General features: G+C 47.9%; 6 protein-coding genes and 2 non-coding genes across 8 annotated transcripts; 6 read left to right on the forward strand and 2 right to left on the reverse strand.

Annotated features, from left to right (window-relative positions):
- Positions 1 to 4,089: 4,089 nt before the first annotated feature.
- VTN77DRAFT_t139 lies at positions 4,090 to 4,189 on the reverse strand. The gene has a single exon. It is a non-coding gene; the product is annotated as a tRNA-Ala (tRNA).
- A 2,290-nt stretch (positions 4,190 to 6,479) lies between these two features.
- On the reverse strand, positions 6,480 to 7,679 carry VTN77DRAFT_614 (uncharacterized protein; the record flags this gene model as incomplete). The annotated part of the gene is made up of 3 exons (XM_069422385.1): positions 6,480 to 6,522; positions 6,618 to 7,207; positions 7,293 to 7,679. 3 exons carry the CDS (start codon positions 7,677 to 7,679, stop codon positions 6,480 to 6,482), a joined length of 1,020 nt encoding a protein of 339 aa, XP_069273402.1.
- Positions 7,680 to 8,215: 536 nt separating this feature from the next.
- Positions 8,216 to 8,779, forward strand: VTN77DRAFT_615 (uncharacterized protein; the record flags this gene model as incomplete). The annotated part of the gene is made up of 1 exon (XM_069422396.1): positions 8,216 to 8,779. One exon carries the CDS (start codon positions 8,216 to 8,218, stop codon positions 8,777 to 8,779), a length of 564 nt encoding a protein of 187 aa, XP_069273403.1.
- Positions 8,780 to 9,770: 991 nt separating this feature from the next.
- On the forward strand, positions 9,771 to 9,841 carry VTN77DRAFT_t138. The gene has a single exon. It is a non-coding gene; the product is annotated as a tRNA-His (tRNA).
- A 2,940-nt stretch (positions 9,842 to 12,781) lies between these two features.
- Positions 12,782 to 14,753, forward strand: VTN77DRAFT_616 (uncharacterized protein; the record flags this gene model as incomplete). The annotated part of the gene is made up of 3 exons (XM_069422407.1): positions 12,782 to 12,815; positions 13,216 to 14,374; positions 14,447 to 14,753. 3 exons carry the CDS (start codon positions 12,782 to 12,784, stop codon positions 14,751 to 14,753), a joined length of 1,500 nt encoding a protein of 499 aa, XP_069273404.1.
- Positions 14,754 to 16,030: 1,277 nt separating this feature from the next.
- Positions 16,031 to 19,101, forward strand: VTN77DRAFT_617 (uncharacterized protein; the record flags this gene model as incomplete). The annotated part of the gene is made up of 2 exons (XM_069422418.1): positions 16,031 to 17,150; positions 17,240 to 19,101. The coding sequence occupies 2 exons, from the start codon at positions 16,031 to 16,033 to the stop codon at positions 19,099 to 19,101; spliced, it is 2,982 nt and encodes a 993-aa protein (XP_069273405.1).
- Positions 19,102 to 19,927: 826 nt separating this feature from the next.
- VTN77DRAFT_618 (uncharacterized protein) lies at positions 19,928 to 21,349 on the forward strand (the record flags this gene model as incomplete). The annotated part of the gene is made up of 1 exon (XM_069422429.1): positions 19,928 to 21,349. The coding sequence occupies one exon, from the start codon at positions 19,928 to 19,930 to the stop codon at positions 21,347 to 21,349; it is 1,422 nt and encodes a 473-aa protein (XP_069273406.1).
- Positions 21,350 to 24,328: 2,979 nt separating this feature from the next.
- VTN77DRAFT_619 (uncharacterized protein) lies at positions 24,329 to 24,624 on the forward strand (the record flags this gene model as incomplete). Its single annotated transcript, XM_069422440.1, has 2 exons — positions 24,329 to 24,473; positions 24,557 to 24,624. 2 exons carry the CDS (start codon positions 24,329 to 24,331, stop codon positions 24,622 to 24,624), a joined length of 213 nt encoding a protein of 70 aa, XP_069273407.1.
- Between the last annotated feature and the right edge of the window lie 1,253 nt (positions 24,625 to 25,877).

Raw genomic sequence — 25,877 nt, forward strand, 5'->3', positions numbered from 1 at the left:
GCTTGATGTTGATGTTGATGTTGTTTATAGATCTAGAGCACGGCTCACTAGCCGTTTATGTACTGCGGAGACTAGCCTGCAAGTGATGAAGTATGTAATAGTTCGGATTCGAACCATACAGATCTCCCCCATAATACTCCGTATACTCCGTAATCTAAGCAACTTCTTTTGTTTACCCATGTCTGTTGCCACCGCTACCCTCAATCCTCGGCCATTGAACTCACCGGTACTCCGTACGGGGGCGGCAGGCAAGTCAATCATTGCGGTCTGAGGACGTTCGCGCCGCTGGGAACGGGACCCCCCTCCGCCTCACTTTCAAAAACAACCACTGAAAAAAGTGAGGCTTCGTGCCTGGTCGACGCCCAGTTCATTGCTTCTGCAGGTCGTGGGCCTTTCGTGCACGCCCCATCGATCCTTACAGCCTATTCTTGTCTTCTTCTGCGGGAACCTGCAACGCCAACTGGGCCCTGTTTCCTGTGAAGTGTCGTGGCCCCATGGAGGAAGTGCTGCCTTGGGTCTCGATTCCTCAAACTTCCCCCGCTGAAGTCTCTTTCTAGCGTCAGCCTCGCAGAAAGATACTTAGTGAGCCCCAACTTGTGCACAGAAGTCCCAATTGAGGCTTCCTTGTCTTGTGTTACTCCTGCAAATCCGCTCGTCTTATGCTCCAGTACGTCTTTGGAAGCCGGTGACGATGATGCCCAGGGCTGAACCTGTCACATTTTGTGAGGTCCGGCATTGTGATCCTTTATCTGAACAAAGCTGACATATAGAAAGCTTACATAGATTATAGACGCCGTCACTTTAAAGGCGGTCAACGCGTTCTCGAGTTGTCAGCTGTAAGCAATCTGCTGCCAGAATCCACGTGGTGTCTCGATCAAAACTAGAGGGATAGATATTATTCTTACATCTCACGACAGAATGGTTGTCTAACCTAATTTCCTTCCAGATCCTTCTAAATTGATCAACTTGTCACCTCCTCATGGCGCTTTGGCCAATGGCACGCTACATACGATATAATACTATGTACTCCGTACATACCGTTACGAGAACCATGATGGATGGTGGATGCTGACACAAACGATCAGCCCAGCCGGATTTATTCTGATTCGGGCCTAAATAATTGATCTTACGTCAAGCTTCCTTCCCAAGGATACCTGGAGGCCGTTCACCAGAGTGCTGAAAGCTTCCGACTCTTTATGCCTCAGCATGATCACTACGACTCGGGAAGATAATTTATCGGCAAAGGCAACATTTCGTTCCGTTGCATTTCTGCCGGAAGGTACGAAAACGTGTGACCACATGCCTTGTCGTGGCAAGTGAGGCTGACCGAAATAAGAATTCTCCTTGAAGTGGCGATTGATCTGCAGATGAGGCGCAAGCAGTCTTCACCATCAACACATCTTTGGACGGGCGAGGGCAAAATTGAAATCCGTTTTAAAATTTGGATCGACAACTCAGGACTGTGGGCATCCATCTTGCTAGCCGCCTGAGCAGTGCAGCAGACATGACAAAGGAGACGTCTCGAGTAGAGTCCACAAACTCATCTGTGGCAATAAAAGCTCTTAGCTGTTTGGGGTCGAAAATTTTCGACAATCCAATGCTTCTCTTTTCTACCCAACACAAGGCGTTCCGCTACTCAAATCGGACAGCAGCCAGCCAGCCACCCGGTCCAGATGATGGTACCAGGACCACATTGGATAGTGATAATGTGCCAGGTTGAAGAATAATCGTTCCCTCCAGCGCATTGCCGGGCAGTAATTTTTTTTCCCATTACCTCACCTCCAACCATTATCCCCTTGGCCGATAGTAAAATGTCTGCTCGAATTAGCGTATTGATAGGGATGCTATTGGCCAGGGTTCTTATGTCACGTCTTTAATTGGATGAAAGCTTCGGATTCGGATACCTAAGGTACCAGGTATAGGTAGGTAGGTATGTTTGAATCAGGCTATAAAAAATAGAACGTGCCCTTTTTTTTGTAGAAAAAAAATATTAGGCTACTTTTATCGCTATATTTTTAAAATATACTGTAGATATATGGTAGTATTACCATCTAATTTTCTATTTACATCATCTCCCAATACGTACTATCAAATATATATGTATGGTTAAACCTGTCTATTTTCTGGAGAACGTTTTCCCTAAAATATAGTCTAGTATTACCATGGAACAACGACAGTTTTGCCATAGGCCCGTAAGGTAACTGTGATTTAAAACGCCATGACTAACGGATATAATTGGTCCAGCTCCAAGGCATCACTGCTTGTAAGTGAAGATTCGGTTTCCGGTGACTGTCTGACTTCCCCATCAGTCACTGTTCACTTTCTCCATTTACTCTCACAAGGGACATCAAAAAAAAGTTGTCAGTCAGAAAAAACACATTTTCTCGAGCATCACTACCTCTACTACTTCAAGATGTCTGACCATCCAGTTGAGAGTGCGTCGTCTGTGCAACCGGAAGAGCACAAGCTGTCTGCACAGAAACTATTCAACGATATCAGTCGTTCTATTGCTGAAGCTACTAATACTACACTTTTTTTCCTATAAAAACCATCGAGCCTTCTACTGGCTCTCTCATCGCATCCTTAGTAAACGACGACGGAAGAGTCGAACAACGTCGTCCTCGGCAAGTTTCTCATGGTCCCTGAGTTACTCCTTGCTAATTTTCCAAATCAATATTATTTAGCATCCATTACAACTCGGACACTGGATTCTTACAGATCTTGATCATGCCAACTGAGGTGCATGACGCTCATCAGGAATGGATGTCGAAAGAGCTGATAAGGATGCTATGGACGGTGTTTCTGACCCAAAATGAAATGGATAACCTGGCCACGAGGGTTGGAACGAGTAGATGCTACTACCCTCTTTTATTAGATTTCTTTACTAACTTTGGCCAGCCATACGGAACTTTCAACGTCCCTGTGCCCTTTCTTCAAAAGATCCCGATTTATTTATCCATGTTGCAGCCAGACGATTGTTATATATTAACAAGGGATATTCTTCAGTGAGGTGTGACAGATATTAGTAAGGAATATGGCAAGGAATATGGGTAGGAAGCCCGCCTGGAAACGAGATAATAAAAACTATAACTATATTGTAGTAGGTATGTATGTACAGTACAAGTACGAAAGTCCCAGGCATAGAGCTAGAACAGGTAATATTTCCTCCGAGCAAAGCGAGACCGTAAGGCTTGTATCTACCTTTAGATAATCCGAAAAATTCAAATCTTAATTATAGTAATTTTAATTTAAGATCTCTCATCCATTCTCTATGTGTCTGTTTCAGAAAGGAGTACTCCGTTTAGCCGCCTGACCCCCACACGCCGACCCCAGATCCGAATCCGATACGCTATTCCGTACGGAGGAGTACTCCGTACTCCACACAAAGCCAAGATTAGGTAGGCGCCGATCACCCCGGATGCGGGATGGCATGCAGATGGCAACTTAGATCCCCAATTCAATTTGATTTATCTGTATACTTGCGAGCGGCGGCAGCGGCAGCAACAGCAGAAGCACTTTGAGGGGGGGATCACTTCCTGCACGGTTCAAACAAAATCCCATTCTTGTTCCTGATCCGAACGTGTCTATCCCTGTGATGGCTGGCTGCTCCATGGCCTTTCACACCTGCACCACCTCTCAGCGAGTTCCACAGTAAAACGCCACAAGAGCTGGCGTAGCTGAAAGAATGAATGTAAATAAGAAAAAAAATATGATGTATTCAGTTTCTCTCTGTCATAGACCATTGTTATTAATCTGTCGGATAGAATAAGATTGCATGATTGACTTTTTTTTGATTCTCAACGAGTCAACATGCAGTGGCTTGCAGGAAGATATGACATCCAGGTCTTCTCGATCCATTAATAATAATAATAACAATAATTGTTTGGATCAGTTATTATTTATGGAATTATACTACCTGCGCAGAGAAGGCCCTTCATTCTCAGTGAAAAGAAAAGAAATCAAAAAGGGAAAAAAAAAAGAAGAAGAATCAACAACCGCACAACGAACCAGACAGAGTAAGATGAAATCAAAACAAAAACGAAAAAAAGAAAAAGAAAGAAGGAAAGGAAAATTAAATAAAAAAGTGGTTGGACTGTGTGGGAATCGAACCCACGACCTCTCCCATATCCCACATTTCATTTTTGTTGTTCTATGCGAAGGGAGCGCACTACCACTGTGCAAACAGCCCAGGTGAGGATCCCTGGGTTTTGCCGAGGTGGGTTTAATATAAATAACCTCATCGTCATGTACTAGGTAGGTAAATTTACTGGAGTTTAGTCGGTAGGTTGATATCAGCCTTAGGAACTACATAACCTAGGTAATTTACTTATGTGGCTAACCGGATATGGAAATTCACAATGCTCACCTCAGATTACGAAAGCAGTATATACGGAGTATATTACTCCGTAGGCCAATGGGACTAGTGGACAAGGATAGATACAAGCATCAAGTTGTCGGTCCCTGGGCCAAAAATAAAATGTCAGATGCACAGATCAGTTCCAAGGGAGGAAGGTTCCATTGGGACCTCAGCTGAGATCTTCTACCATTTTAGGGCTAGCATCGTTACTATAGATGCCTTCTATCATGTATGAACATTGTCACTTGAATTACCTTCTAATACCAGCCTATCTAAGTATCTATTATTGTTGCGGGCTAAGCCCATATTGCTGACTCAGCTTTGCTCTCGTCTTCTGATTGGTCCATTTGTTGTTAATCACATGACTCCTGTTGATACAGCTCGCGTGCCTTTCTCTCTCTTCCTTCATTTCTTCCTTCCCCAGCGAATCCTTTTTATGAGCTCCTAGTTTCTAGACAGCAAGGCTTTGGCCCTTCACAATTATTACTACTTAGGTAGGACATACTACTCACACTCGCACGCTTGTACATACATAAATCCAACTGTTGCTGTATAATATATATATATTATAAAGAAGAGATTTTATTTAAACTCGAGACAATATCGAGTTTTGAACCCAGTATCGTTTATGTTGTTCTATCAGACAGAAGAATAATCGATATCGTGGAATTACTTCATGACGGTGTTGGTGTTATTATTTGATAGCTAATTAACCCTTAGGTATGTTGTTTGCTGTACAATTCCACTTCGCCAGACGGTATGTACAGTACATACATAGTATGGCAAAAGAAAAGTTAAGATGGCATTTTAGGAAGTGATAATAATATGTTCTCTGTTCGCCCAACACTAGGCATCATAGGAAGCAAGTCTCGAATACATAGAATAAAAAAAAAGTTTATATGTGTAGGTGGGATTCACTCTCAGCTAATCATCATCACTTCAAACTGATCGTTTTAAGTGATATTTCCTGTAGATTGATAGAGGACAAGTTGGATATATCTATCTATGATTGGGATTGAAATCGAGTGTTAGATATATAGATGTATAGCACATACTTACAGTCCATAAATCAATCGGGCAAGTTTCTTCTCCGATACCATGTGAGGATAGAGGATATAATGTCTGCCTCTCTCTTATTTTTTTTCTCCCTCCAAATCTACAAATCATCTCACCATCATTCAATACGGAATAAGAGTTACTGCGCAGGTCAGGTATCTACCTGATAGATGAATGTCTACTGTAGCACTCCCATACTGCCTTGTCTCTTGCTTAGTCTTGTCTATGTACTCCCACAAAGCTCTTCCAAATACACCTGACCATCCCCCATCCTTGTCCCGTTTCAGCTGGCTGGATAGGTGGATGATTGTTTGCTTGGTTATTTATTTTGTGTTTGTCTCCTTCGAGTTGATGCGTCGTCTCCCTTGTGATTGATATGGACATGGACAACAGGGAGGATAGACAGACAATCTTGGATCCAGCCTTGGAGGAAGGTCAATTGATCCTCTCCATTATTGGAGGTATATACGTACTGTAAAAAAAAAAGCAGCCCTCAAGCCTCCACATATGGTCCTGATTTCTACCTCAACCAGAAATCATCCTATGGTCCTTGATCTTTGAGGTATGGAGAAGAGTACGCCTCAATTCAATCCTTAGTAAGGGGGGCTAGTAGTCGAGACTCGACGCATCACCTTATCCTTCGTTTTCTGCTTGTTCCTGCGGTGAAGTGAAGCAGCAGCCATTTATTATTAGAGGAATATATATTAGAGGAATATCCTAGGTAAGAGTAAGGTGCAATACTGATGCTTCATATGAACACTGGAGTAGGTAATATACTGCCTTACATCGACAGTGATAGCGAGGTAAAAATAGGAGAATCGCCACGAGGAATATGCAAGGTAAACACAATCACTATGCTACCGTCTACACAGCTCAGAAGGCAGGTGTCAGCTTCGCTTGGGGCATCTCTAACTGCATTTTAGATTTAACAAAGGTTGACACAACGCAATGGAATATTGTGGGAAAAAAATGTATAGATTGTCTTCGTTAATGTCTATTAATCATTCATCCTCAAATGCTGTCTTCAACGCTCATCACAGTTCGTGTTTGTGTCTAAGATGATCGATCATTCAGGCGGCACGTAAGGTTTCACGAGCATCTCACTGAACCTGTATGACAGACGCAGTCAGCTATCAGTTCCAACAATAATGGATAAAAAAAAAGAGTAGGGAATATGCTAGAGCTAGGAAGGGTAGGAACTCACTTTTCTAATTTCTCCTTTCCTCGGACTTCTTCAGTAAGCAACGGCATCTTCACCACGTTGAAGTCCTCATATAATTCCTCGATTTGATCGAGATATTTCTTCTGCATTTTCCTCCTAGCATTGCACTGTTCGCACTGGTTGTCTTTCTTCGGGAACAACAGCTGGTTGACGACAATGGCATGGGAATCGATATGGTAGCTCGCCAGCTCCTGGATCATGCGTTCGGTTTCATAGAGCGACAGGAATTCGGCAATGCAGACGCAGACAAACGTGGTCAAATCGGCATCCTTGAACTGCGAATTCACCTCGCTGATAGTCTCGCGCAGGGACTCCATCTTCTGCAGCAGCTCATCCAGGTTCTGCCCACCGGGCAATCCGCCACGGGATCCGAGGATGGAATTGAGCATCGGGCCAAACTGAGTAGACAGTTGAGAGAGCTTCGCCAGGGCTTTCTCAAGAACGGTCGGGAACTGGAGGAAGCGGAGGGTGTGACCCGTCGGTGCCGTGTCAAAGACGATGACATCGTAGGATAGAGATTTGACTTGTTTCAAGACCTCGGCGAACGACATAGCTTCATCAACACCAGGGATCTGGCACAGTCAGTACAGCTGTAATTAAGCAAGAGAAAAACGACCAAAAAAACCCCCTCTGCGCAGTGAGCTCTGGGAGACCTACACTAAATGCCAGATCCTGCATCATTCCACTCATACCCAACCCAGCCAGGGGGTCATCCTGGCCCTCGCCACCAGCAAGAAGATCCTGAAGACTGCCGTTCGGATCGATTTCCATGGCACTCAGGTTGGAAAAGCCATCGACCAGCCGCGCCTCCTTGCCAAACTTCTGCCCGAACGCATCGCTCAGGTTGTGTGCGGGGTCGGTCGAGATGAGGAGCACAGACTTGCGGACCTTGGCGAGCTGGATCGCGAGCGAACAGGAAGTCGTCGTTTTACCGACACCTCCCTTCCCACCGACGAAGATCCATCGAAGGGTCTTCTGGTCAATGATGGACTGAAGGGTTGGTTCGAGGGCGTCCTCGTCGTGGATGAGGGCGGTGGAAGACATTGCGGTGGTTGAACAAGAGAGGGTATGGACTGTGGAAGTAGAGACAAAGAAATCAATAACAAAAATAACGAGAGCCAATGCCTCCGGACGGCGGTAACGTGTCTGCAGCTCTCAGGTACTCCGTACCTAACGCAGTCACCGCTGCCACGCTTAGCTAGTCGGAGACCGTGGCAATCGAAGTTTCGGGAAGGCTAAGTCAGTTGGCGGTCACGTTGTGGAGTTCAGGCTTCGGCTGTCCCTGATTCCCAGATGGACACGCAAGGTTACTAGATACTGAAAAGAGTAATAGAAACATCAGTAAGAGACTGGTTGTGGTACAATTTATTCTATTATTTCCGATTCAAAAAGCTTTTGCTTTCAATCAATCTGCTGGTAGACTACATGTAGAGGGGTAGTACCCATCATCAACCCCACCCGAAGCTCTCAAGCTTTCGGCGGCCTCCGAAATATATATATACACCCCTCGAGTCCCACGAGAATACCTTGACATTTTTGAACATTTTCTTGAAGACATCGGCGGACCTTTTCACCGACTTATGGAAATAGGTAATCAGTCCAGATCTTCTCCCGGTCAATTGGGCAGAATCGGAGATCGCCTCTCGCTTTACCAGCATCAGCTGAGTGCTTCATTATCGCAGCCACTATCATCAGCTTCTACATCGTCCTCAGCTCCTGGCTCAGCAGCAACCACAATGTCCCGCGACCCTATTACCTGCCACGTGCTCAACACCTTGACGGGGACCCCTGCGGCAAACCTGCCCTGCACGCTGACCCTGCTGTCCTCCACTCCTACCACATTTCATGCCACCACCGACTCCGACGGACGGATAAAGACCTGGACTCCTTCATCTTCGAACCCGTCTGCCACTGTCCCGGCACTTCTTTCCTCTCTACCTAGTCCAGACAGCAAAACCAACTGGGCGATCCGGTTCGACGTAGGACCGTGGTTCGAGGCGCAGGGCGTGGAGAGTTTCTGGCCCGAGGTGGAGGTCAAATTCACCGTTCGTGGCCGTGGTCGCGAGGGCGAGGAGGGATGGAGACACTATCATGTGCCGGTGCTGTTGGGTCCATGGAGCTACTCGACATATCGGGGATCTTGAAGAGAACCAAATGGCTCGTTTAACGAGATGTCTGGCAGAGAGTGGGAATATTGGCCTGTGATTTGATTAAAGGAACGCCACGGCAAGATACCTTACAATGCTGTTCTAGAGGAATGGCATGTCATATCCATACTTTGGGATCATAGTGATAATTCCAGCAAGACGGATCAGACAATTCTGCAATTCTAGCCTGAGAATAGAAATTAACTATGTGAGTGTCCTCGCATACAAAACAATTTCGCGGGGAAGAAAAGGGATCACGCTTGAGTGTGTAATCTACTCTGTACAGTCTAGTATCGATCTACAGCAAGATAGCAGGCTAGTATCTCAATATTTAAAGACGCAAGTTTGTACAGTACTAATGTCGTGGTGTCATTGGAACAAGATCCTGAGGCAGCAGTAGTTCACCGATAATCAAGTCGTGATCTGCTGATGAAATCATGTCAATGAGATCATATCGATAAGCGCAAGTTCGGTCGATCCCTTGGATCTCCACAATGATGTGTGGTCGAGCGTTTAAGCATTGCTTGCCCCGCTTACGATAAGATATGACCATTTTGGCAGTCACTGCACGACATTCGCGTTTTAACTTCAACATTTGATGAAGTCGACTCCTTTGAAGGCAAAATAAATGTAACCAACCGATATTAAGCTGTCGATTTCTCTTCTGGACCAACGACATCATCATTCAAACTACATTAATTGCAGCGTGACCATGTGGCAGGATCAATTAAGTTGGGCGGGGAAAATTGTCTATTCACACAAAGGGCCTGCAGACTGCAAGAACAGGTCAATATCATTAAAAATAGAAAAATACCTAGTGTCATGCGAAAATTGTTTGCTGACCAAGCTACCGTCGGCTTTCCCTGTGCTGGACTCTGCGTGATAGTGACGGCTCTCAGCAGAGAATAGAGCTGCTACGGAGCGAACACCCATGAGCAATAAAATATTCACTTTTGGATCTCTCAGTCAGCCGGGTATATCAGCAATAGGTGCTGTGGTCTAATGGTAGGATACCACGTTGTGGCCGTGTTGGCCCCGGTTCGATTCCGGGCAGCACCAATTACAGTTTTCTTTTTTGGTTCGTAATTGTGAAGTATATTTATCTTTATTCATCCAAAACCCCTTGAAAAAAGGTAATTTTTTAATTCACAGGCTTTCTGTCATTCGAGTATACTTTTTTTAAAACGGAAGTTTGATAAATGTACTCCATACTCTGTACGGTGTGGTCGATTTCTGACCATGTCACCAAACTATAACTATACTAACTCCTCCTTTCCCCATCGGGCCCCTCCTACCTCTTACTCTATATCTATTTCTAACCATAGCAGCACTATTATGTCTACCAAACACAGAAAAAAAAAACACTCTTTCATTATAAGCATACGGAGTAATAGACAACCAACTTAGCGTCTTTATTATACAATTTAAAAGGTAAAAAATAACCTCGCTAACTAAACAGGCGCTAACACCAGACCACAGCACCTGTCAATTGCGGTGATACTGCGATCAAAGGACGGAAATAGCATTTAGTGAGCTGCATTTTCGCTATAGGAAAGTTTCTCAGGTCCGGTCTGCTAAACCAATTTCGGTTCCCTTTTGGACTGGACTACATACATCATCGACTTACTGGTTGTGCCGACTACACACTACTACAGTGTACCCTGTAAAATGATGAAATTGACGAAGGAAGAAAGCAATTGAGCGCCAATTCCTGACACTTTTGATGCCTACAAGGCAATCCATGGTATCGTCTCTAAGGCAACAACTGATGGTACTGCCTAAGTAGATGTCGAGAAGGCATCAAATGTCCATTGCCGTTAAATGTGATGGCGGCCCATGGATGGACTGATTGTAGGTAATTAGGTAGGCTGTTTTTGGTCTTCTTTATTTCCCTCTCCCCTCTCCGGAAGTTGGGAACCATGGATGCAAGGTACAGAGTAATATCGGAGAACACAAGAATTTTTTTCGTATGGAACTATAATATTGCTAGGTGGTTGGACGAGGAGAATATAAAATGTTGGGTGGTGTCACAATGTCGAGGTGTCTAGATAGTCCGGGTAACTATCTTTATCTGCTGTATGCATAAACTAGATGGCGTTTTCTGCCCAGCTAATTGCGTACAGACTTCCATGTTTCTAGAACGCAGGTGACCCTACCTACTCTGTACCCCAGAGGAGCGCTGGATTTCTACGCCAGCTTATACATAGAATCATGGTACGGTACACACATGGGAGAGAGAGCTACCTAGATGATGGATCTTCCCAGTGGTCACTTTGTACATCTCCAAACTGTTGGCTAACAGCAGACCTGACTGAATTCTGAAGTCTCTACGACGGTCCATCTGGTCCATCGAACCACATGTCGGAAACCGGAACAATTGCCCACGTTGCAAGGGGCGCCATGGCTTGAGAGTGGGGGTATATCATCACGTGACCTCAGGTCGATTGGATTCTGCACGGCACGTCCAAACCAGATTGGATCTGTTTTCATTGGCGGGGAATGTGCAGTTCGATAAATACGGAGTACCCAGAGAGTAATACTGTGCCTGGAGATAACTCTAGATAGAACTCTGGATAGGGAATTATCAATTAGTTCTTCATGTTGGACTGGATGAAAAACAGCCGGAATTGGTTTCTTATTTTTTTATCCCAAATGGCCGGCAGAGCATTGCGTCATCATATGCAGGCCAATCACTGCCGTTATGCCCCACCTGGGTGGCCACCCCGGGGAGACGCGACCAGCGAGAGAGCCGCACTCGCAGTTCGCAACTGACAAGGGCCCGCAACAATCCTGTGGCCGCCACCCGCCGTCTGCCCAGCCGTCACGTCATTCGCCCGGCCGGATTAACGTTCCTCTCAGGCTCACGTCTCGTGCTCGCTGAGTGGCCAACCTGCTGCCACCACAAATCGCAACGCGCCCTGTGCAGTCTCCAGTCCCCAGTCCTCAATGTGGCTACGCTTACCTAACCGTGGCCAGATCCCCTCTTGGCCCGAGTGCACACCACACCCCAAAAATTCCTGTCGTCGTCACCGTGACTTCATCCTGCAACTTTCTTTTCTCCTCGCTCGCATTCTGCTATCCTGCACCCTACACCGTGCCTTATCGATTGTGGTTCGGCTATCCACACGCCCACGCGCATAACTGAGCCAGTCGCAGGCACATTCTTGGTCAACTTGCACACTTTCCCCTACCCTTGTCCCGGATTTTCTGCGTCCCAAGGGTCGCAGAATCCCAAGGTTGTCTTCTGCTCTCCATTGTCGTGCCGCTCCGGCCACCGCCTTCGTCATTGGTCGATCGACCCCCGTACATCCACCAACGCTTTCCCCGTAGTGGCCAAGTAGTGCTCAGCTCGCATACCTCTTCGCTCATCGTCCTGTGCTGCATCTTCTTGTAAGGGGGCCGTTTTCTTCTAGTTGCAATCGCAACAGCGTACATCCAAGTGCTCTTGTCCTTGAGTTTTTTCTTCTGGAATTGCGGTTAGGGTCGCGGTTGTTGCGCGGTAGGTTGGCTCGATCCGCTTTGCCTGCGCGTGCCGTTCCAGCGGTCCACCAGTGACAGGCGAGACCAGTCCCGCCCGTTCTTAGCCCTTTTTTCCCACAGAGCACCCAAGTGTTCCAAGTGTCACCCAGCACTCCCTGCCCGGCTGCGCTCCCTCCCGCTCTCCCCCCAAAAGCCCTTTAAGCCCGGCTACGTCACAACTTCCTCCCCTTTCCCTCCCAACCCGTTCTTGGTACTGCATCAAGCACCACCAGCTTCAGTTTGACACGCGCTCAAGCCCCGTTTCTAACGCCCTGCGAATCGATCGAGGGACGCTCTCGAATTCGACGGCCTTATTTCTTTTTTATCTTCCTATCCCGGCTGTCCTCCTTCGTCACTGTTCTGGTGTTGTCGCCACGCGTCTCGTCACCTCGTCCCGGTCGCTGAGACCTTCCCTTTCCTCCCCAGATTATGTCTGCTGCCGTTGCCCAGAGTGGTTCGCCAAGCAGAACATCGTCGCCCATGGACTCCAAAAAGAATCCCGTAAAATCTGAAGGTTGGTATATATTGTCAGAATCGCCTCGTTGGGCTGTTGGTGTCTTTTCGCTGCTCTGGTCGCCAGTTTTTTTGATTTTCCCTCTTTGTCTGTCTTATTTTTTTTTCTTCCCTTCCCCTTGATGGTCTAGTGGCCCGCCACAAGTCCCTTTAGATGGCTCAGGGCGGTTGCTCCCCTTCGGGATGACCTCACAATTACCCTTATCAACCGGTGCGACTATCAGACTGCCGTCTGACGCGTATCCGCAACAGGAAACACCAGTGAAGGGTCTCCTCACAAGCCAGGCACCACTCTTCATACGGGTATGCTGTTGTCGCGCATTGGAAATAAACGTTTTCCCAGTCCATTGTCCAGTAATCTCGATTTGACTTGCGCTGAGCGCTGACGTCTTTCGTAGCAGACTCCCAGGTACCTTCCACGGAGAATAAAGACCAAAAGCCTTCTACCGATGTAGAAGGCTCCCAATCCCTCGCACCTCCTCCCCGTCCGGCTGCTTCTGGCACTGCCGACACGCCAGACTACTTCAACTCCGTTCACAATCCTTTCGCATTGGAGCCCAATCCCTTTGAACAATCCTTCAGCAACACTTCTTCCGCCGAGACTCCCGGCAAGTCTCTGCTACCCCCTGTTGCTGCCCTCACGTCGCCTGCACTGCCGGGAACCAGCTCCGCAGGAGGCTACAATTGGCCAAACTCCCTGCGCTCCGGACCCCTGAGTCCGGCAATGCTTGCTGGGCCCGCCGGTTCGACTGATTACTTCGACAGCATCGGACGAGGGTTCCCCACTCCCAACGAGTCCTCCCTGCGAACCGGTTTGACGCCCGGTGGTGGAGGGTCTATGTTCCCTGCCCCCAGCCCGAACTCGCAGGCCATCCTCACGCAACTGCAAAGTGGTGGTGCAACTCCGTCTACGCTTGAGTTCCACCGCACCGCTCTCAACGCAGCGAAGCGGAGCGGCTTCAATGCGCCTACATCCAACCCCACTACCGAGCCCGGGCAGCTCACCAGCATGGACACTAAAACCTCTCAACCGGCGGTCGTGGACCCTTTCACTCACCACGATGCCGCTGATGCCGCAAATGGCCTCTTCATGCTCGCTAAGGGAGGTCAGGCGAACAACAACCAATTCTCAGTGTCGAACCAAACCTCTCTACCACCGCAGAATATCCAGAACAAGCCATCGGAACCTGTGCAGGATGCAACCACCGCCAACCGCGCTTCCCGCAGTAACGCAAACAACTCGGTGGCCGGCGGCCGTGAGATGACCAGCGATGGATCGGATACTCAAGGCGACCAGGCCAAACCGGCAGCCAAGGGCAAAGGGAAGAAGAACACCTCTACCAAGTCCACGACTCCCTCTACCGGCAGACGTAAAGCAGACGACACCACTGCCAAGGGCCCCAACAAGAAGGCCAAAACCAACAACGGTACCGAGAACGAAACCACCCCCGAGCAAGGTGAATCTGAACAGGATGAGAACAAGTCGCAAAAGACTGAGCAGAAGGACCCCAAGAAGATGACTGATGAGGAGAAGCGGAGGAATTTCTTGGAACGAAATCGGTATGTTGACCTCTCAAGACAGTTTCTTCTCTCTTGTTTTAGGAGCTTGCGCTAATTGAATCTGTCTGATAGTGTCGCTGCGCTCAAATGTCGACAGCGCAAGAAGCAATGGCTTGCTAATCTGCAGGCCAAGGTCGAAATATTCACCACCGAGAATGATGCTCTTACAGCAACAGTCACCCAGCTTCGTGAAGAGATTGTCAACTTGAAGACCCTTTTGCTCGCCCACAAAGACTGCCCTGTATCCCAGGCGCAGGGTCTTGGTCCGCTGCTCATGAATGGCATATCTGGCGGCTTTGATCCACATCCATACAACATAGCCAATAATATGGCAATGCAACCGGGAGGACCAATCCATGCCCAAGGAATTCGGAGATGATAGCAGATCGAAGAAAATCTGCGACAAACGCGTAATGACTACCCAGGAAACAGATATCAAAATTTCGCCATCAGGCTCTCTACTCTCAAAACCAAGAGCTCCTCGCTTCCCTCCCCCTTTTTATGATGCGCTTCAGCCGCCGTTTGCTGATGGCACGATGTGACACTACTGGCGGCTTTGATTCCTTTTTTTTTTTCTCATCTCTCTTAATTGTGACATCACTCGGAGCTATGGCATGGACGGAGTTCTAATGATGCATACGGACTAAAATGGACAGGACAGCACCGGATGGTGAGGACATGGCATGTACATCATTTCTCACCTGAGGGGCGTGCAAAATCTGCGGTTCGTTCGGAAGAAAAATTTTTTTTGCTTGCTTCTTTTCCCTATTATTGTATTTCTCCTGTGTGTTCTACTGGTGGTAATCTTTGTCGGCCTGGTTGTCACTGGTGTTTTCGGATGTGCTTGTCATCTTTCTATACTTTCACCGATTCTTTGCGTTCTCCCTCTGGGGGACCTTTATTCTTGTTCGATAATTCGTGACACGGGCGTGCTTTCTCTCGGTTTGAGATGTGTGGATGTTGAAGGCGTACCGGTTGCTGAAACCTTGCTTTCAATCTGACGGCTACACGACCGACTTCGGTAGTTATATAATCAGGTAGCTGGAAATCTGGAACTGGGAAAACGAACAGTTCACCTTTATAATCTATTCCATTCTTATTCATCCGTATATCATTGTTATCGTAAGAGAATGTTCTCACTGTCATTGGACCAAGTGTGGTTTTGTGTTGTTGCCGTATTATTAACAAACCTCGGTCGGTGATCGCGACCAAACAGTACAAACACAAACATCGCGTACCGCACGATTTCCGACGACAACATTTATCAATCCCGCGGACAGCTGCTGCAGAGCGCAGTGCTGTGCTATGTGATGCCATTACTTTTGAAAAGAATTCGGATGTTCTCGGAATCATAACTCTTTGAGTCGTGAGACTCGACCGAAGAGAAGGTTACGGTTCATCGCGCCTTGTCAAACTCCCCGCTGTCGCCGCCTACCCTTGCAGTGACTGCCGACCGATCAGATAAATTCGATAATTGACGAGATAAATGACACGATCTGGGGGGATTGGGCCCGAGTGACATACAACTGGAAGGAACGTCATCCAAGTGACACGAAAGAAAAGGATATAGGGAGGCACTGGCAATGTCAGTCCGCCGGAGCGCTCCGGCGNCGCTCGCGTCGTGTCGATGACGCCCTCTCGCAGCTGGTCGATTCTATGCTGCCACCACTCTCTCTATCCGCTCTAGGTGATGACTACTCGGCAGATGAAGAGGATGCTCTCGCAGCTGCCGAGGAGCGTCGGCATCGCGATCGTCTGGACCGTGCCTGGCGCATCCTCGAGACCTATGGCGACAGTGGTGCCAACCCTTCCACTGCAGAGAACATCAACAACGCATCGGACTTGATTAAGCGGAAACTGTTACGAGAAAACGCGAGCCCAGATAAAGCCGTCCGTTTTTCCAATCTCTACTCCCGCCTGTTAACGCAACCAGTGCTGGGTCAGAAATGGGCGATCTTATATCTTTTGTACCGACTATCGGAATCGGCAGGTGAAGAAGGCGAGGGAATAGATGATGCAGAGAGATGCCGAAGTCCACTGATGGAGGAAGGGAACCTGGATAACATGCTGTTCAAAGGGCCCAGGAATTTTCGACCCGGGGCGAGGATGGTTGAGGATGTTGACGAGGGCCCAGCCATCAGCTCGTCGGTATCGCAGCGCGGGGATCGCCCGGGGAGGAGGCCCTCATTGAGACCGACAGCAGAGAGGCCGGGACGACAAACTTTGACGGAAGAAGGCAAAGAAACTCGTCTGGGTCGAGCCCGTGCGGATAGTACGGCAAAAGATACTGTTGTACCAGAAGACGTCTCTCCTCTACCAGTTGAAACAGTTCCAAAGGCAATGAAACCAAGCGAGTCAGCGCTGTTGCGTGATCTGCCATTCATTCTTCAGGGATTGTCTTCGACAAATGTGGAGTTCTCTTCACCATCAGTCCTTAAACTGCCTCCGACATTGCCGATCCCGATGATATCGCTCTTACACACATTGGCTGAACCGTGCCTGTTATATAGAGAGCTATCTGCATTTGTTGACAGCTCAGAGGGTGGACTCGTGAGCCAAGCTCTCCGAGCTGCAATTGGTAATGAGCTGCGCTCGTATCTGAGTCTAGTTGCCACTTTAGAAGGTGAAATCAGGAGAGCTATGACCGCTGCAGCCGATGAAACCAATCCTAAAGGCGTTGTCAATGGTGCCGTTACATTGAAGCGGTGTGTGGTATGGACAAGAGAAGCTACGATGGCATTGCGCTTGATGAGTGTGATGGTTGAGGAGGCTCGACGTAAGCTCAACACCACCCTTTTCTTCTTTCCATTTTCCTTGTTTTTGCCTTGTACAATTACTGGTGCCCTGATAATGACTCTGGATCAGATAAGAAAGGAGGTCAATTGATCTCTTTGATACACGGATTCTCGTCCTCTCACGGAGACCCTTTTGTTTGCGCTTTTGCGGAAAAGCTGTTATCTCACGTCACACGTCCATTCTATGACATGCTGCGGCAGTGGATCTACGACGGCGAGCTTTCTGATCCATATAAAGAATTCTTCGTCATAGAGCCGGAGTTCAGACCGAGCACGGATCCACGACGTATTGCAACCAGCGTCTGGGAGGACAAGTATAAACTGGATGATGAGATGGTCCCGAGCATTATCACACAGGAGTTTGCAAAGAAGGTATTTCTTATTGGGAAGTCCCTGAACTTTATCAGATATGGCTGCGGTGACTCGGCTTGGGTGGAAGCATATTCGAAAGAAGCGTCCAAGGAACTGCGGTATGGTGACACCGCAAGTCTGGAGACTTCTATCGACGAGGCGTACAAAACGACTATGGCGCGCTTGATTCACCTGATGGACTCCAAATTCAAACTGTTTGAGCATCTGCGGGCTCTGAAGAAGTACCTCCTGCTCGGGCAAGGAGATTTCATCGCTTTATTGATGGAATCACTAGCTTCAAATCTCGACCGTCCGGCAAACTCACAATACCGGCATACACTAACTGCCCAGCTGGAGCACGCCATTCGTGCTTCGAATGCGCAATTTGATTCCCCGGACGTCCTCCGCCGTCTCGATGCACGCATGTTGGAGCTAAGCCACGGTGAAATCGGATGGGACTGCTTCACGCTTGAGTATAAAATCGATGCTCCGGTGGATGTTGTCATCACTCCCTGGGGCTCGACGCAGTATCTTAAAGTCTTCAATTTCCTGTGGCGTGTAAAACGGGTTGAATTCGCCCTGGGAAGCACCTGGCGACGATGCATGACCGGTGCCAGAGGGGTTCTGGGCAGTGTGGACGACAAGGTCGGGGCTGACTGGAAACGTGCACGCTGTGTGATCGCCGAAATGATTCACTTTGTTTGCCAGTTGCAGTACTATATCCTGTTTGAAGTTATCGAGGCCAGTTGGGACCAGTTACAGGCCGCTATCTCGAAGCCTGGGTGCACGCTCGACGACCTGATCGAGGCTCACACCAAGTATCTCAACTCTATCACGCATAAGGGTCTCTTGGGCTCAGCTTCGCCGTCACGGGGTTCATCGTCTGGGAAACAGCCGGAAGAGAGCTTCCTCAGCCAGCTGCACCAGATTCTGAAGATCATGCTTGCTTATAAGGATGCAGTTGATGGCCTGTACTCCTTTTCGGTAGCGGAGTTCACACGAAGACAGGAGCTCAGTGCGAAAATTGAAACTCGCACAGCGCAGGGACGCTGGGGGGTGACTGAGCGGGACTTCCTGCCTTCCTCCCGACGGGGACAAGGACATATGAAGTCGGCGTCATCATCAACCCCATCTTTTGCAGCTACACCTACTCTGGACCAACAACAGCCTGAAGGAACAGACACCCCATCTCCTCTCCTCTCTCAGGGCCTGTCTGCAGACGACCACATGCTTCCGTCTTTACGGGCACGGCTCCGCGACCTCTCTGCTGATTTCCGCGCCCGTCTCAACGTCTTGCTAGGTGACCTAGCCTACCAACCGGATGTCGACATGCGGTTCTTGGGCGTTGTCATGAATTTCAATGACGTGTATCAGCCAGTGCGAAGAAGAAGGGCTGCTACAGGCGCCGGAAGCTCTTCGAGAGACAAGGAACGAGCAAGACGCAGAGCTGCTGCTCCATCCAACGGAAGCGGAGATGGGAGTGCACAGGAGAAAGAGAGGGAAAAGGAGACGGAGTCTGCGAAGGAAGCAGCTGGGAGTGGCGCGGATTCAGGAGCCGGGACAGTAGTAGAGGGGCAGTAGTTCAGCTGCAGCTGGCCATTTGAATTCCGACTGCTTTTACTGCGTTGGCTATTTTTTTTTTAATTCTCGAGTCCGTCATCTGGGGGAAAAAAATTGGCGCAGCGTTGCGGGTTCGAAACAATCAGGGCGAAAAAATCAGGCAAGGCGGAGAGCAAAGCAAACGTTTCACTAGTGACTGACTGGATTGATTTGAAGTTGAGGAAGGATTGATTGATGATAGCTATGAGAATATACCCTACCTATGTTTATTATTATTTTATTATTTCGTACAGTACATACAACATTCGTGGTGTTTGTTTTTTTTCTCTCCTGTACAGTACATACATACATATACATCATTTAGGGGGTGTCAAGAGAGGGATCCCATTCTTTTACCGAAAGAAAGAAGGAGAGGGAGAAAATTAGACAAAGTGACTGTACATATGTGAATAAGTAAGCATTCTGTCGAAAGAACTATTTTACTATCGTTGAATGCACACGGTGTTGACAGTTCTCTGTCGGTTCTACGCTTAGACTTAGACCCCGCTTAAGCGCGCTGTCATGGGCGTCCGGGAGCTTAAGATTCTAGGGCAGTTATTACTCCGTACCAAGCGCGGAGCTTGCCGACCCGCAATTTTCTTTAGCGGAGGACAAGCAAGAAAAAAAAAAAGAACCTGTGCCGTGACACAAGCTTATTATTTTTCTGTCCGCAACTGCTGAAACTGGCACGTCAGATTCAATTCTTGACGGCCCCTCTTCTTGCCGGGGGGAGCTGCTGAGCTGCTGCTGCTGATTTCAAGAAAAATTTTATCTTTCAGAAAGCAACACCAAGAAACGAGCATCGAAAATGGCAAGCAACGGGACGAAGACGACGACGCAGACACAGACACACGTGCCAGCTTGGAAGAGATTGGGCCTGAAGCTCAAATACGCCAATGCGGAAGCCGACGAGAATGCTGCCGCTGTGGACTCGATAGAGGAGGTAAACGGCACCGACGACACCGACAAGAGGAAAGAGAAGAAGAGGAAGAAGAATGCGTCGGAGGAGGGAGACAGGACGCATGCGGCTGCTACGGAAACGGTGACGAGCAACAAGAAGAGACGGCTAGAAAATGCGGCTGCTGGAGTCTCGCAAAGGGAGGAGAAGCAGGAGAAGCAGGAACAGAAACAGGAGCAGCATGATGCAACGCCTCTGAGAAAATCTGTCTCTTTTACACCGGATACCAAAGACGAGGAGGGTGATGGAGACGTGGCAGACGACAAGCCAAAGGGTGAACTACAGAATGGCAGCGAGAATGCGGAAGCAACCCAGGAAAAGAAAAAGCAAAAGAAGAAGAAGAAGAAGAAAAATAAGAAGAAGCAGAACGAAGCGAATCAGTCGAACAACTCGAACGAGCCTCCTCCTTTCCTCTCCTACCTCACCCGCTTCTACGAGGACCGTTCTTCGTGGAAATTCCAGAAGAATCGAGAAAGCCACCTGCTCAAGTACGCGCTCGATCTGGAGAAGGTACCTTCGCGATACAATACGGCGTTGCTGGTCTACCTGCAAGGTTTGAGAAGCGAAGGCGCAAAGAAGAGGCTACGGGAAGCTGCGGAGGAGGTGGTTCGCACGGATGAAGAGCAATGGAAGCTGGAGACCGAGAATGCCGACGATAATGACGATAATGATGGTGATGCGAAAAATGACAGCGGCTTGCCGTTGCAGAAGTATGCGGAAGCTGTCCAGGCGTTCAGGGCCAGATTGACGGCAGGTGAGAAAGACCTCGAAGGAAGTACCCTCGAGGGTGCGGATGCAGACATGCAGCAGAGACTGGAGAGGAGGAAGCGCGCTGAATTGGTCTTGTGGGCTATAACCGGCAAGGTTGGCTCCTCGTCATCGACATCTCCCAAGGTGGAAACGACATCAGCGAAAGCAGATGGCTTGGCGAATAAGAACGAGGGCAGCAAGAATAACGACAACAAGAAGAAGAACGACGCGAATGCCCCTGCGACCGCGCCGAAGAAGAAGAGGAAGAATCGCACGGCTGTGGTGGAGCTCTCCAGCAGCAGCAGCGAGAGCGAGAGCTCATCTGAGTCAGAGTCGGACAGCAAGAATAATGATAACAAGAACAAGAAGAACAAGAACAACACGAATACCCCTGTAACAGCACCAAAGAAGAAGAGAAAGAACCGCACGGCTGTGGTCGAGTTATCGAGTAGTAGCAGCGAGAGCGAGAGTTCATCCAAGTCGGAGTCGAGCAGCAGTGACAGCGACAGCGATAGCGATTAAATTATCCATGAAGGCCTTCAATCCGACGCTGATGAAATGCCTCGACAGTCTGACTCCGACTTGAATTGAATTCATTCAATTCTTACGTCCTTTTCTCCTTCTCCTTCTTGTTCAACTGGCAAGGCAACTTCGGCTTCATGATCAAGGAAGGCTGGGTTAGTTAGTTAGTAATGAATGACGACCTCCAATGTACAGTTATATATGTATATATATATTCTCCGTATACAAAACGGAAATGCGGTTTCTACATACATAGCATGCTGTTCTACTGCTGTACTGCATATCGATTAATAGTGGATAATAGCAGGAGGGTTTACTAAATGTGATTATCTTCTTCTTCTTCTTCTTCTTCTTCTGCTTTTTCTTCTTCCAAAAAAAGGTTCAAAAAAATAGGAGGTTCGATATGAGATTCCATCTCCTTCATTCTTCTGTTTCTGTTCGCAAACGGCTTCACCGTGAGGGTGAGATGCAGCCGGAACGATGACAATTCCATGGAAGGAAGCCACAGTAAGAAACCCCTAAAGGGATAACAAAAGGGCAAGGAAGGGAAAAAGAAAAAAAAAAGGAAGAGAAGAAAAAGAAACATACAGGATACTACTGAAGGCAAGATGTGGAGGAATATACCTGATAGTTACCTAAGTACCTAAGTACCTGCTAGGGGTAGGTAGTCTCTTGGAAGAAGCAGAGTTTCACTATCTGGCAGATCGATTTCGTGAGCAAATGATCACCATAAAGCTTGTTCGTATTTCTTTGTTCTTTGCTTTTTTTTTTAAGTGTATCCGATCCGATACGGATTGGATTGGGTGCCCGGGTTGTTGGGTCACGTCATGTCACTTCATCATTCTGATTCTCGAGATCCTCCAGGCAAGGGGTGTGATGTTGTTCTCATTATATTTAACCCGAAACTGTACGATATTGATCTTTTTCTTTTCTTTTCTCTTTCTTTTTTCTTCCTTTTTTCTGAACTCCCCCTTTTTGTCCTTTCTCCAATGCAATCAATCTGGTTTCTGAATGTGAAGTTGTGGTGAACCGGAAAGATCCCGGCCATCACGCATTGCAACTAGTTGACCGCATGTCACTCTTGATTCCCAATATTGAGAGAAAAGAAAAAGCAACAAGAAACCTCGTGAGTGTTGTTGTCCAGTCAAGTTGCTACTCAACCTTACTATATTGGAGTCTTTACCAGACCGGGAAGGAGTTGCGGGTGGCAGCCTAGATGATCGCCGATCTGGCAGTCACGAAGGGGGAAAAGAAAAGAAAAAGAAGACTTGTCGGCTAGCTCACAAATCGAAGCTAGATGAATTCGGTGAATTCGGTGGATACTCCGTACATGTCTTTCAATTCTATGGCTTTCAATTCTATCTGAAAAAGCGGTGGAGGATCGAGACTCGAGATTCGAGAAGGAATTGTTTCAGGGTCCATTCTAGCTATCCACCCGGACTCCATACGGAGGGAGTACTCCGTATTAATATTACAGTTAAGGCACTGGGGCCCCGACGGGACCATTGTTCCAGTTACAAGTCACTGGTCACCCTGATCAATCATGTTACAGGTATTATTCATCATTTGCTTCATTTGGAAACAGCTCGCAGTTGGCGGTAGGTAAGGATTCCATGTCATGCGACTCGCGTCTGCCAGAAATAGGCGGTCACATGGAGAAAATAAATTCCAAGGCCAGAGTCCACTTCAGCCCTGGCAGGCTGATTCTGGAACCTAATCGTCGGTCCGGCCGAGACGACCTTCCTCAGTTTCCGAGTTTCAGTTGGATACCTGGAGCAATTGCCTAAAGGCATTGTGGAGTGGGAGGTTAGGCAGAATTGGTCGTAGTTGGTGGGGTTGATAGACCTGTAAGGCTGTTTAGGGACGATGTCTGTCCCATTATTAGATTCGGCTTCACGGAAAACACCGTTAGACTGGAAGTTAATAATTTAATAAGACCTTCTAGGCGTCCCATAGGCTATCTACCGGTCACTAAATAGGGCCAACCCCAACACTACTCTGTACAGTCACAAAATAGGCATCTAGGCATGCCAACTTCCAAGTCGTTGACAGTCTATGTCTCCCATCAGTTACGGAGTACTCCGTACGTGAAGACATGTAGTATAACGATGCAGGGATCATGGTTGTTGGTCCTGCTGGGAGAAATCCCTGTTGCTGGCGTCTGACTCATTGGATGCCCTGGACCAGAGACCTGTCACGTCCGCCACAGTTGAGAATGGGACCGGATCCATCGGGGATGCGCGGCAGCCTACGTCCGTCGGATGCCTCCCTGGAATCGGATCTCTCCCTGGAATCGGATCTGGCCCGGCAGTCTGGTACAGGATAGCATTAGCAACCATGCGAAGGATCTCCTCTGAGGATCCCCGAGCTAATGCAAGGTGCGAAGGACAGTCTTTCGTCAGAAGTGGCCGATTCTGCTGTCCGAGACTCGTAGTAGGCTTCTGGAATGTCTTCGTGTCTGTTGGTTGGAGTACTTGCCCATCCTTTGTCTGTCCCATCGGGCCACACAGCAACACCAATAGTCGACTAATTATATCAAACACACCGCATCCTGACCGTCAGGCTGCAAGGATTTCTCGGGCGGTACGATTGCCGACGGGTTCCGGATTACCAATCTGGAAGCATTAGTGCGTGGACTGTATATCCTGCGGAATACCGCCGCGATCGCAGCTGTCGCAGTCTTGCAGTATTAATTAAGATGGGACTGGATCTAGTCAAGGGTCGGTGAGGTATTTTTCCAGCCTGATCTGCTGCACGGCCAAGGGTCAGGATCTGCTGTGGAGTAGCGCTGTACAACTCATAAATTCTGGAATATAATATCGAACACTATACCTCCCCTTTCAGTTTTCTTTCCCCCCTTCTTTTCCCTTATATCTACATCAGACGATCCATCTCGAAATCAACAACACTTTCCATCCAACCCAGTTCAGATCTTCCAACTACAACCAATCTCGGGTTATCTACCCCAAGTCTTGCAAGATGTCTGAACCCACCACCCACCAGGAGCTGTCGCGCACCGCCAACAGATCGCCGCAGGTCAATGTCATCGACGATCTCGCCAACTACCAACGCTTCTGGGAGGAAATCCATCAACGAACCATCAAGCAGATTCAAATGGTCAAAGGTAAGTCACGACTCAGTCTTACTCAACATCTGCAAGATGAATCTATATAGAAAAGCAAGATGCTCACCAATGTCTCCATACAGAAGCCGAGAAAAATTCCAACTCGGCACAATCCAACGATTTATATTTACCGACCGATACGAAGTCTTAGATAATTGCTATGGATCTATCTAATTATCTATCTCCTTCCAACAGTCCAACCAACCATTCCCGGAAGAAACAAGGAGAAAGAAAAGTTACATTGGTGCGACAAAGAAAGAAAGAACCATGCAAACGGAACGGAACGATATTCTTCTCCCTGTCGAAGCGAGCGACATGCCTGACACTCGCCGGATTGATTGACTGATCGATTGATCAATTTCAATCCAGCCGTTGTGCCTATACATATCACCTACTTCCCCGAATACGGATCGAATCGAGGGTACGGAAAGAAAAGAAGAGGAGGAAGAAGACGAAGAGAAGAGAGAGGAAGACAGTATGCTGAAGAGAGAGAGAGAGGACGATTACAGACGGATCCTAGACATGGGAAGGCCGTGTTCACCGTTACCTACCTAGAGGATGGCTACCCATCCTTCTTCTGGATACGATCTTTCCTGCTCAGACTCGGGAAAGCTGCCTGCTCTCCTTGCAGCCATGCAATGCCGGCCATCAACTCAACACGGACCCGACAAAAAAAATCTAGCCGGTTGTCCGACATCACATCACACGTCGCGAGGACCCGCCACCGAAGACTACCTAACGTTGTGGATGTGTTGGAACCGTGGAAGCATTGAATATGTGTATGTATCATCAGTCACGCAGACGCAAAGGAAGGACCGAAAGAGCCCGATCCAACTCGACAGACAGAGCACATTATCTTAGATCCATCATTTTCATTTTCATTTAATTCATTTCATTTCATTTCATTTCATTTCATTCATTTCTTACCTTTTCTCTTCATTTGTCGTTGTTGTCGCTGAATACATGGAAATGGAATGAATGAATACCACGAAATCGGCAGGCTGCTTGCTACCTGACATTCTACTCGCTTGCTCCCTTAAGTTTGAAGCTGATTGATCAAGGAAAGGAAAGGCGTTCGTTTGTTTGCACTAATTTTCGTTCAAGGTTAGGCTTACTGCATTGCATGTATATTAACATGTTCCGTTTCTATCCTCAATTCCCTAAATTAATCATCTGAGATGGATCTGTCAGATTCTGGGAGTTCGGCCGAGGTCACCCGAAGCCGTTTGCAAACGAGTATTATCTGAGACAAAAGATGGAATCATACATTGACCCACCCGGATTTTTTGGGGCTTACAATCAATTAATCGGCGTATTTTTTTTCTCATGATTAATTCTTCCTTTCCCTTCTTTCCTTCCATGGAAGTGTCATCGTTGCTGCCATGAAGTCATGACACTTACGAC

Source organism: Rasamsonia byssochlamydoides, assembly GCF_041956645.1.
Source record: "Rasamsonia byssochlamydoides strain NRRL 3658 unplaced genomic scaffold VTN77scaffold_103, whole genome shotgun sequence".
NCBI lineage: Eukaryota > Fungi > Ascomycota > Eurotiomycetes > Eurotiales > Trichocomaceae > Rasamsonia > Rasamsonia byssochlamydoides.